The 12,903-nt window shown below is 35.5% G+C and overlaps 1 protein-coding gene across 2 annotated transcripts in view; it reads left to right on the top strand.

Annotated features, from left to right (window-relative positions):
* LOC140144777 (epoxide hydrolase 1-like) overlaps positions 1-11,526 on the top strand; it is a 44,362-nt gene extending 32,836 nt beyond the window's left edge. The window contains exons 7-9 of one of the 2 annotated variants that reach the window (XM_072166582.1): positions 6,234-6,439; positions 8,155-8,362; positions 9,344-11,526. In XM_072166582.1, coding sequence (XP_072022683.1) covers positions 6,234-6,439; positions 8,155-8,362; positions 9,344-9,569 — 640 coding nt within the window. In that variant the 3' untranslated portion in view covers positions 9,570-11,526. The remainder of the gene's footprint in view (positions 1-6,233; positions 6,440-8,154; positions 8,363-9,343) is intronic. The other variant, XM_072166581.1, reaches the window with a different exon arrangement.
* Positions 11,527-12,903: the final 1,377 nt, after the last annotated feature.

The raw sequence follows: 12,903 nt of genomic DNA, 5'->3' as shown, positions 1-12,903 counted from the left end.
CTCAACTATTATTTAACAATATCAAAATGTGCTACATCAGAGATGTATCACATAAATTCACATGCAAACAATTATTAAACATTTCACATCAACGATGCATCATATTAAACACAAATACAACAAATCTCTCACAAATGTGTCACACCAACCATGTATCACCTGGAATATGACAATTTTTTTTTAAACGTGCCACATCAACAATGTATCACATTAAATCTCAAAAAATAACATTTTCAAAAATATGCTATACCAACGATATATCACATTAAATCTGATAGAATTCGTAAAAATGTCTCGACATCAATGACGTATCACATTGAACTCTACCTGTTATACAAAATATTTTATATGTCTGTACTCATGACAGTAATTATTTTGATGTCACATAAAATATCACAAAAATGTATCAAATGCGTATCATATTCACATCACAAAAATGTCATGTACAAATATTCAAACATGTACTTTAAACTTCAATGCACATAATAAATGACAATAATACTCTTTTAAATATCAATGCATGTATCGTAAACATCTTGCACCTGTATAAAAACATTGCATAATAATTCACAATTATCATAAATATTACAAATATCGGAGTTATTTTCATAAACTTCAATGCATATCAGAATATGGGTTACATTTCATAAGATTTTTGGCACATTTTATTAACATTTTGTTTGAAAATCCGCGACGACCGAACTGCGAATGCGTGATTTTTATTTTTCCGCAAATGTTCTGTAAATGATAGTCGTACGCTGTGAATATCAAAATGTTGATGGCGTGATTTTCCTCGCAAATGTTCTATTTCACGCTATATGAATTATTAAAATTCACAAGATATTTCTGCGATATCCGAAGCTTCAGTGAATTTTTGAATGAAGAAATAATTTTTTGTTTACATATTATAAAAACCTTTTCTGCTTTCCGTAAACTTTTCTTCGGTTCAGCTTTCACACCAATCTTCTTTCTTCAGTTGTCCGTCAATTCTGCTCAGTTCAGCTCAGCGAGTGAATATAAAACACAAAATTTCCGTTCATCTGACATCACAGTTACAAAGCCATCTGAAAACATCACATCACATCTGACATCCCGTAGCCGCCGCCTCTGTATGAAGCTGCAAATTCGCCTAGTTTGGTATAAATTGTCGAATACAGAGTGAATATACCATGCCTCGTTGTCCCTGTGGAAACTGCGATGAATTGTAAAGCACAGGGTATCAAACCATTGATAATTCTCTGGCGCTGTCAAGTTCTACACCGCTGCTACCATTGTAAGCGTAGTTGTTTGGTGTGTATATATAAATAAAGATGCGGTAGGCCACTGGTTTAAATAAAAGTTCTGGTAACAACAGGAATTGGTTTGGTGATGATTTTTATTTCATATCACTGGTGCTGATAACATAAAGATAATTTGTAATTTAAACTCCGGAGAACATAAATGATAAAACAACCAGAGCAAAAGCTCTGTGATTACAACCCCATGTTGATGTGTCTGTGGTCTGAGATAGAGTGAGCCTCCGTGAGCACGCGCTACAGATTTTATCGGAAGTTCGCCCACACAAATCCTGAACTGTGATTGGTCAAGATTGCATTTCTATTGTTCCTAATGAAAGACTCGGAATGATTCGGCAATAGCCGTTTATGAAAGGAATCGGAATCCGAATTCGTGAATTTCAACAAGAATGTCTTACAAAAAAGCAAGACCCCCGCACCAACATTCTGCACTGTTACACACGATATATTTCAGCTTTTTGATGGTTTAATCAAATGTTCTTTAATAGTCTTCAGTATTTGATTAAAATACGATAATTTTGTTTTACTCACTTTGGAGGGAATAAGATATAGAAATATCTCCATTTTAAAGGTTTAGTATTTTTCCATTTATTATCAGCTAGGTAACTTTAGTCAACTTTATAATGAAGAAATGCCTTAAAAGACATGTGCTTCTTTAACGGAGATTTTCAGTTTCGTGATCTTGCTAAAATACCATATAGAAACACTGAATTTTCTAATTAAACCAAGCAACACTGTCCAAAGATAATCTGATTTGTTTCCCACAGTCTAGGCCTACAGCCTAAGGTTGGTTCATTTGGAGGAAGATGAAAACAAAACAAAATTTGGATGCATATTCTATATGCTTGTGAATTAATTTAATGAAAATTTTAAAGAAGTTCTGAGGGAGGACAAATGATAGGGGTTGCTTGAATTATTATTTGTTTATAATGTTCACTAGAATGAATGAGGTATAATGAGGTAATACTTTTTGTATTACAATTATATTGTATATTACAATCGTTCAAAGCAAAGCAAATAAGGGCATGGTATACGTTGTGACAATTTGAGAAGGCTCTGATCGTTATCAACATTTCCAAAAGCAGTGTGAAAAAAACATGGATCTTATTGGAGTGATTCCTCAAAGCAATGTAAACATAAATTCACTTTCAGTTCCATACAATTTCTTATGTGTAAGCTTGAATATCATTTTGACACTTGCCTGTCCTCAGCTAGTACAATTAGGCGTCGAAAAGAACGGTAAGATGCAAAGTGTCATCATGATTATTCACTAATAAAAAACTGAATTGCTAGGTCTATAATAACTCATATTTATATGTTAATGCTAAATAATGTTGTATGATCATGATTTAAATCCTAAGGGAGTGCTGCTTACCAAATAATTATTGATTTATTACTTTTGTTTGAATCTGTTCATAAACGGTTTGTTCAATCAACCTGTTCTTTAAAAACTTTAAAATTCCTGAGTGTTTGACCAAGTATTTTAGGTTTTTCTCATTTTAGGTCGAATAAAATCTAGAAACACTTAAATTTTAGTAACATTTTGCTTTTGTTATCTATGTTATTAAAGTTTAAAACCTTACTCAACTTAAGGGCTGGGGTATGAACGTTTGGACAGTATTTATTTTGGGACATTAGAGCACATCAGACATATCGAATTGCATTCTGAATACGAAGAATGGCCTTCTGATATCAAATAATTTTGAATTTTGAAATTCGCAATTTAATACACATTTTATGGCAAATCATTAAAATTGATATTTTTGATATTTAACAGTACTTGAAGTAAACTTTATAAATCTGATGATTTATACTTAAAGTGTATGTAGGTGGGTTGAAAAGCCGACGATCAATTGAAAATTTTGACCTTTCGTATTGAAGATATGGATTTTTTTTTTAATAATACCAAAAAAAATTAGGTCTTTTTGGGAAAAAAATCCATATCTTCAATATGAAAGTTCAAAATGTAGATTTCTATTATGAGAATAAAAACCTGCAAAATTTCATATACAATAACATGCAGTGAAAATAACCCATTATCGATTGCATACATAGATAGGCCCATCCGGGAGCTGAACCACTTGATAGCAAAAGCTCTAAATGGTGTATCTGACCATAAAGTGGCTATGTCGTACAAGCTAAGGGATTCAAAGCCTTACAGACACCACCCATACCCATATCAACAAACACAGGATTCCTCTAAAAATATCACAGATTTCTCTTTCAGGATTTGTTAAGCAGGGTTCACAGGTTTTTGCCGCAGGTGGAAAAAACCGTGGTTTTAACCGCGGTTTTAACCACTTGGCAAAAACAGTTTTGCCAAGCAAAATGGCAAAAATTGAAATAGTGATTTATAGTTCAGTTTTTTCATCTCAAAACAAATTATTAAGTTACAAAAATAAGTTCCAGAGTGTAACAAGGCCAAATTTTGTAATTATAAGCAATATATTAAGAAATTAAAGGCATGCATTTTCATTGCTTGAGTGCATTTAATAGAAATGTGGCATGTATCAAATTCAAAACTTTTTCATTTTAAGGACTTGATGAGACAAAAAATATGTTGAATGATTCGTTAAAAGTTGTGTGTTACTGTTTATTCTTCAAACATTAGCATCACCATATAGGCTGCAATGCCTTTTTTCAGCAGCTCCAAAAACAATGTAGAACAATTTTGATTGGTTACAAAGAGGGTACCATGTATTGATTGAGCCAATCAGAGATAAGGTAAGAAGAGTCAAGGGTTGAAGGGGATAATGCCTATGCCAGACAAATTGCTTGGGACAACTGCAAAGATTATTTTTGGGCCCTGGCTATCATTATGTTAAGCATGTATAACATGCCTTGATCCTCCATTGCCATGTTTGTATGTGGACACCAAGAATATGCCTATATGTATTCAACGATAAATTTTTAAAAATTTGGTAGGTAGGATTAACGAGGGAAAGTAAAGGTGAAGGGTCCAAACAAATCCCTTTTGCGTTAGGGAAATCCCTTAACAACACCGGGGTTTGGGTTTTGCCGGCAAAAACCTGTTTAAACCTGGCAAAGTGGCAAAAACCTGGCAAAAACTGTTTTTGGCAGTTTTTGCCTGGTTTAAACCGGCAAAAATGGCAAAAACTCACATATAGTCACTCAAATATTAAAAAGTGACACAGAAAGCTCATAAACAGTAACACACAACTATTAGAAGGTTTTTTATTCTTTCAGAATTTTGACATCCCAAATTATTTTTTCTTCTTAAAGGAGGATTTCGTGATCCTAGCATCCTCTTTTTATGACATTTTCAGTAGATATCCACGAAAAAGCTTATTTCCAAAATTTCAGTTGATTCCGATTTTGCGTTTGCGAGTTATGCATGATTATGTGTATTACACTGCTCCATAGACAATGTGTTGTAATTTCGTTCTGGTGTACCAGAACGAAATTCAAATTTGGCTATATTTTTTGTAAACGACTTAATCTGCAAGAAATATTTGGTACATAAACATTATGTAGCCAGAGGTATCCAGTAGTGTAAAAATCTCAACTTTTTTTGGGAAAAGTGGGGGATGAGGCTGTGTATCACGAAATGCCCCTTTAAAGCAGCAATAAAGTGTGATAGAGAAATATCTCAATTCACATCTATTATACTGTCTCTTATTATGCATACCGTATTAGGCCTATCATGTTTTGGCTGTGATGTTTAGATATTTTCATTTTAATCCGTCCAACCAACACTGTCTTCTTTGTACATACGGTATAGAGGAAGGAAACAAGCAAGCATTTCTTTGTGGTAATAAAGGGTCAAAACAATTCCTGGGCAAGTTTGCCAAACCGAAATCAAGACCACCCCTTCCATTGGATGAAGGTTCAAGTGTCAACATTCCAAACATTTTTATGAAAGGTTCATTTATCTAAACAAAGGTTTGTTATTCCAATTTGAAACAAGCAATTATTGGACAAGTTTGCCAAGAATGCCCACCCCACACCCTCCCCCTCCCCGGTTATGAAAAGGTTCATTATATTCTAAATATTCAATATTCAAAGGTTTGTTATTCCAATTTAAAACAAGCAATTATTTGCATACAATTTTGGGACACCTTGTAGTAGAGGAAATAGAAATTCACTATTTTCACACTAATTTTTAAGCAATAATTAAGCCAATAAACAAACAAGGTAGGGTTTTTTATACACTAATTTTTAGCCAATAATTAAGCTAATTTTAGTTTTTACTCTAATTGTTAGCCAATAATCAAGGTAATTTTGGTTTTACCAGATCCCAAACAAGAAAACTTTACTGAGGTCTACCTGGGGTGTGCTAAATTTTCAAGATACAATGTACTTTTCATGCAGTCTGGTGAATATTGTCCAAGTATTGTTTTAACCAGTATAATTATGTTTGTGTACATTTAGGAGCTATACTAGGCTCATCTCGAGTAGTGGTAGTGACGTCAGCGTTTTTATGGTGTTGTGTCAAATGGAGTCACCCCAGGCCCGTAGGCAGGATTTTTTGTGGGGGGTGCTGATTTTGTAAAAGTGGACTTTTTTCCTAGGGGATGGGCAATTCTGTGAAAAGTGGACTTTCTTCCCCAAATTTAGATCTTTTTTGACCAAAAAAGCTTTAAAAAATCAAATTTTTTGGCTTGCTATGCTCACAAATTCTTAAATTTTTTGAACATTTTGTATACTTTTTCAAATTGGGGGACGTCGCACCCCTGCACCCCCTGGCTACGGGCCTGAGTCACCCATTCAGGTTACCCCATTTGAAATCCACACTCCCTGTGTTGAAGATTAAGGTCACATATTCCATGGGGGTGTATGGATTTTAACTGGAATAGCACATTTATTTGCTATGTGGGATTAAGTTAACACCAAGATTCACAAACGTCACTTCCAAACTACTGTGGATGAATCAAAGTATATGCTACGTTTATTTGACCATGTTTGATTTGTCTTCAGACATGTGCTCGCCGTTCACGTCAATTTTGCTCAGAGACAACTCGGACCGCCGATCATATTACGCATCTTTATCGGGAGTTACTTCCCGTCGCTAATACTACCTGAGAGTGACCATAGTAAAGTATGGCCTTTCATGCCGTGGTTTTACTATGTTTTGGAAGAGATGGGATATTTTCACCTGCAGGGAACAAAGCCAGATACAATCGGTATTTCTTATTATTAAGGCGGGCTGGAGGGGAGCATATTGAGACTAATAAAGCTGACACACAAGAGGAATGGTGTGGGTCCTATAAAGGAAATCCCAAGGCTTGATTAAAGGGGTGTCATTTCCTCATGTGCATGATTTTTCTTGGGAGGGGGAAAATGCCACAAACTTTCATTTTGATACCACACATTCCGTTCTATGGGCCACTGTGAAACACATTTTTACTTCCAATATCAACACGGCTATAGTGGGAATTCCAATTGAATGAACGCAGCTTTCAATAGCGTGACGAATTTTTGCGTACACTGCGCGATGTACGCCAGCGTGCAGCGACTGTGCGTGAGTAACGCGAAGTGAATCCAACCATGCTAACGCACTCGTGATTGGATAGCATTGTATCCAAGGTCGTGCGTTCGCGTTGTAGTTTGAAATACGCAATATATGATCGCGGTTGGATCGAGCGCAGCTGTTAAAAGCTGCGTTCATTCAATTGGAATTCTTACTATAGTGCAATTTACCTCAAAATTCGACAGTTAGATTATTTTGGCACAGGCCGCAATGTGAGGTACAAAACACAATATGAAAAAATCTGACCACCTACCTTTAATATTAATAAAAAGTGCACTGCAGTTTAAAAATGGCTGAAAGTGGAAACGTAATGACTCCTGCCATTCCACTCGCCTTAATAATACAATTTTAAATCACTACGGCACACATATAAACACATCAAAAAAGTAACTACCCCTTTTTGGAAGACATGTCAAAATCTGAACCAAATAGCAAAAAGAAGCCCAGTCAGTTTTTTGCACATTTTGATACCTCATGCAAATATTCATTACGTGGACAGTACCTGAACAAATTGAAGCAGAAAGACCTGTATATTCTTACATCAACATAACCCTAATATGGACCATAGTTTTTTGCTATCGGAATGCAGAGAAGGAACAAAAGAGGAGAGCAGATGAACAAAGATATCACTTGGTACCCCCGGGAATTGACCTTTGGAGTGGACCCCTTGAGTGCCATGCACACATCACGGACCTCATGCCACAGGGGTTTCGCTGGCCTGGTCAGTGATTTGGTGGGTATTTTTGACTCCTGAATAGGGTGATTGTGCAATGGCATATCGCATGGCATTGGCATGTATGCATGCACACAGGGTGGTTTCCTTGTAAGATGTTGTAAGATTTCATAGCGTTAGGGTTAATCTTGCACCTGTTTTAACTAGTCAATAACACAATAAGGCTTGGTGCTATTGACTGTTTACAAAAAAGAAGGATGATGAATATAATATGACCAATGGTTTTGTTTTTTTCACAGGTATTTTCTGCTACAATATTTTAAGGCAATGTCCAAATAATGTGTTGCTAGGGTGACCCTTTCAAAGAAAAAGATGCAGTTTCAAACCTTGTACTAAAGCTACTCAAACCAATGTAAGATGATATGCAAAAATCACTTATTCTGGATGACCAGGCTTTCGATTGCAACAAAAGCAACATTTTGCTACCTGCCGATCTAACATTGCCTCTGATTGGTCAATTAAATGATATCTTCATTTTAATCACCAATCAGAATGGAGCTTTACAAATAATTCACCCCATTTTTTTTGCATGGTGAAATTATTCTAACAACGTTGCTGATTGGTCCAATGGATAATGAAAACTTCTTTTTGACCAATAGGCAGGTAGTTCTCATGGTGTTTCCATTTTCCTGCAGGTCATGGGCTGAATGATTCTCCTGTTGGCTTAGCAGCCTACATCTTGGAAAAGTTCTCCACATGGACAAACGCAGCCTGGATAGATCTGGATAATGGTGGTCTGGATAACTGGAAGACGGATGAATTGTTGACTAATGTCATGTTGTATTGGATGAATGGGGCGATTACATCATCTATGAGGTTCTACAAGGAAAATATAGCGATGTTGTAAGTATCATTTTGTATTTTGTTTGTCCAGTTAGCTCACTATTCCCCATTCCAGAAAAATACAGCACTTATTTTGGGGGGTTAAAAAAATATTATCAAATCCTAATCATTCATTTAGTCCTAACTGGAGATAAAGAAAAAGTTACCTATTTTACTAATTTCTTGAGAAAAGAGCCAAAAACATGTACTTTTGGCATGTTTCTGACAATCGAGTCACAAAAATCACATACTTGGAATAAGTGTAAGCATTCAAAATCTTGAGTATATGCTGAAGTTTTGCTCTAATTTTCACTTTTTTGAGTTTAATTAAATGGTTGTTATATTTATAAGAATGAAACAATGTCTTTTCCAAAAATGCATAAACTGAAATTAGTCTTAGTACAAGTCTTTGGGCTTGATCGTCACATCACAGCATACGAAAAAACACCCTAAAAAGCATGTTTGGCCCTTATTTCCAAAAATTGACAGAATAGTCCATAGTATACAAATATTAACTGTCTATGAGTGTGATGGTCGAAATATAATCACAAGGTGAAAGATGGATTGTTCCATTCCACAAGCCGGAACGGCGAGTGGAATGGAACAATACATCTTTCACCGAGTGATTATATTTCGACCATTACATGAATTTAAGACAGTTAATATTTGTTTTATATCACTCGTACATAAATTCTATTACTAAAATACTATTTAATGTAGGAAATACATTTTTTCATCGACATAACACCATGTTTTGCCCTGATATAGGCCTACTTCACATTTTGGGGTCCACCCCATAACTAAATCGGTGAGTCTAAGAGTCAGCGCACGGCTTGGCGCAGGCGCACTACGGCCCAGCACTGTGATGGTAAAAACTGTCACACGCAGAGGCTGATGGCAAAGTTGATAAATGGTAATGTCTAAAATTTATGCATGGTTGATATAATGCTAACTGTATGATTGATAACTACAACACCCTTAAAATTCTTATCTCTCTTCCAGCTCTGAAACTAACCGACCTCCAATCAAAGTACCTTCTGGAATAACTGATTGCCCAGGTGAATTAGCCAGGACACCTGAACCATGGGCTAAGAGTCACTACCAAGATCTGGTACAGTATACCACAATGCAAAGCTGTGGACACTTTGCTGTATTTGAAGAACCAGCACTAATGGCAACGGATATAAGAAATTTTATACATAAAGTAGAGAAGGGCGTAAGACCATGATGTAGTTGTTTGAATTCCTTTCAGGGATAATGAAGAAATCAGATGCAAAATGGCTTATATTTATACTGGGAATTTCAATTGAATGAACACAGCTTTAAACAGCTGTAATCGATCCAACCACGATCAAACTACAATGCGAACAGACGACTTAGGATACAATACCAATTACAAGTGCGTTGGCATGGTTGGATTCACCTACGCGTTATGTACGCACAGTCACACGCTGGCGTACATCACGGAGTGTACACAAAAAATCGTCACGCTATGTCAGGCTATATATGTTCATTGAAATTTCCACTATAAATGCTGCCCTGTGTATATTTTGTATTAATATTGATTTATTATTTTATGTAATGAGATGCCTTTGTAATCACAATTTAGGGAGGCTTATAATCAAGAAGAATACAGTATTGGGCTATTCCAGTTGAAATCCATACACCCCATATGGAAACCATGACCTTGGTGAATCCATTTGAAATCTACACCCCCTGTGTGGGAGATTAAGGTCATGTCTTCCATAGGGGGTGTATGGATTTCAACTGGAATAGCCTAAATGTGTGTGTCAATTTTAAAAAATAATCATGTACACCAAAATATAAAATCACACTATTAGTAACAATAAAAAATAATAGTAGCACAGGGCAGCAATGATGTAGATAGCATTTTGAATCTGAATTCTTCATGATTAATGACTAGAGAAATTGAATGTAACGCCATGTTGGATTTCGCTGTGGCAGATTTGAATCAGAGCGTTTACAAGGCTGAGTTGCTAAGGTACGGACAAATTGCCCTTCTACTCATGTGTATACATCTCACAGGTTTAGGTTAGCGGACACGATTCAAACCTGCCACTGCAAAATCCATGGTGTTACTCTAAACTTGAAACGACTTGAAACTATATTTTGTAACACGATGGGTAACCCTCCATATTGGATTGTCACATGAGGACCAAAACATTGCACCTGATTTAAGTTTTAATTACACAATTCTTCCAACACATGCTTTTAAAACATATTGTTACCAATATGTGACCATCCACCACGAAGTGGTAGTAAAGTCGGCTCTAGATCATTTTCTGTTTATTGCATATATTGAAAGCATGCACTTTCAGCTTTAAAATGACACATCAACCAGCTTTATCGGACACCTGGAAGTGAAGTTATGGTTCATCAAAGGTCAAATTCCTCATATATTTTACATAGAAATCCATTTACTGTTTTTGATTGTGTCTCAAAATGGAATATGCCGACTTTACAACTAGTTTGTGGTGGATGGGCACATATTTTTTTTTTAATGTTTATAATATATTCCAACTTTGATAATCCCTTGATATATACCAAAGAAAAGAAATAGTATTTTACTTGCAGCTCTTAAATGCTCTTTATCAGCAATATTAGATCTGCTATTATATTATATAAGTATAAACAGCGATTCAGTATCAATGGTTTAATAGAATAACATTTTCACTCTACTTTTGCCAATCATGGAAACAATGTGTTGGGACACTTGTGCATCATGATCATTGCTTTCATCACTAATCATGTATTTTTTACTTGGTGTTTTTCAAACAATGTTGTGCATGTAGCTTGAACCCTTGTTGAAGCCATATTCCTCCCCACCCCCTCCAACCAATGTTGACACGCCCAACAACACGGCTATAATGATCAATCAACATTGTATGAAGGGGACAGGGAGTCAGTTTTAATGCATTGTAGGAAAGTGTCTCAAAACTTTTACCTCTTAGGCATCATCTATGTATGTGTATTCTTGTCAATATAGAGGGATTATGTACTTAGGCTATACCTTGGTAACTGTAGTAAGAATTTCATGTGAATGAACACAGCATGGCGAACACCTGCATACACTGTCTGATATCTGCTCGTATACACCCTGGGGTTTGTGAATCCAACTAATTGGCTATTCCATTTAAAATACACACTGCCCCTGTGGAAGATTTAGCTTAGGCCGTGTAAAATTAATATTTTGGTTCTCGTCCCCTCCCTCCTCAATTATACATTGTCTTTTGAAATACTATCACATACTCGTATATGTGACTGCTGTTTTCATTCCAATGAAATACTCATTATAAAAAAATTGGAATTGAGAGTTCAAAGGTGAGTTTATCAAATCATGTCAATTTATTTTTTTTTCAAAATCATGATACTTTAGTCAAGCCTATGATCAAGATTGTTTTTTTTTAATTTTGTATATTTCTGACATTTACAAAATTACAACCTGTAGGCCTTACCTTTACCATGATTGTATTCATGAGGATATTGAACCTTATAAAGCATCTTCAGAATATCTGGAGCATATTGTAACACATTGAAACTACATCAGTCAATAAGCTGCCAAATTGAATCAAGCGGTGTGTCTGTCTTTGATTAGTGAGAGAAGGTGAGAAAGCAAAGTTGCAGTTCATATTTTGGCCTTCGCTAGTTACCCGCAACTCTCTCACTGCTTCCCACTTACCAAAGGCTTAAGCACCTGTTAATGCAAAGTGGTAGCATATTAGCTATTATGTAATTTTAACATTATAATTCACTGCATTGCGATTATCTCACAGTCACATATAGGTGCGTCACTGTTGGCGTATAGTGTCATCATGCGCGTGGCTTAAGCACAGAAGAGTGTATCAAGCATCTCTATGACAACATGAGTTAAATGGGCTATTCCAGTTGAAAGTCATACACCCTATGGAAGATATTGCAAGCTTAATCTCACACAGGGGGTGTAGATAGATTTCAAATGTAGTTACCCATCAGGTAACTGTATTTGAAATTCACTCTCTGTGTGAGATTATGATCATGTCTTCCAGGGGGTGTAGGGATTTCAACTAGAATAGCCAAATGCTATGATGACACAGCCACCATTTTGTGACATTTATAAAAAAAAATATAGTGTTTCAACATAATAATTTCAAAATGCTGAATTAATAATGTTGCTATGATTATTTTCAAATTTTTTTGCAAGAGAATATAACATCTATATTTCAAAAATCAAAGATAATTTAACTTTATGTCCAAAGTGACAAAAAAAAACCCACCGACACTGTTCTACACCGGCCAACCCGACTGACATAGTTGATCAAAATATCAAACAAATTTGCCTCCATTGCCTATCATTTATGTACCATTTAACCATAGACTGTATTTACAGTCTATGATTTAACCGCTTTATGATTCAGTTTTTCTTCTAGAGAGAAACATATATTTTTAATATGAAAAAAAAATCGGATTTCCCTAGGGTGGGTAAATTTTTATGGTTATTTTTAGAAAACGGAAAACAACACAGAATTTAACATTTACAAAACAGAGAATTACAGACTCTATAT

The sequence above is a fragment of the Amphiura filiformis genome, unplaced genomic scaffold (genome assembly GCF_039555335.1).
Source record: "Amphiura filiformis unplaced genomic scaffold, Afil_fr2py scaffold_80, whole genome shotgun sequence".
Taxonomy (NCBI): Eukaryota; Metazoa; Echinodermata; class Ophiuroidea; order Amphilepidida; family Amphiuridae; genus Amphiura; species Amphiura filiformis.
The sequence above is the reverse complement of the archived record's forward strand: the minus strand, read 5'-3'. Positions and strand labels throughout refer to the sequence as shown.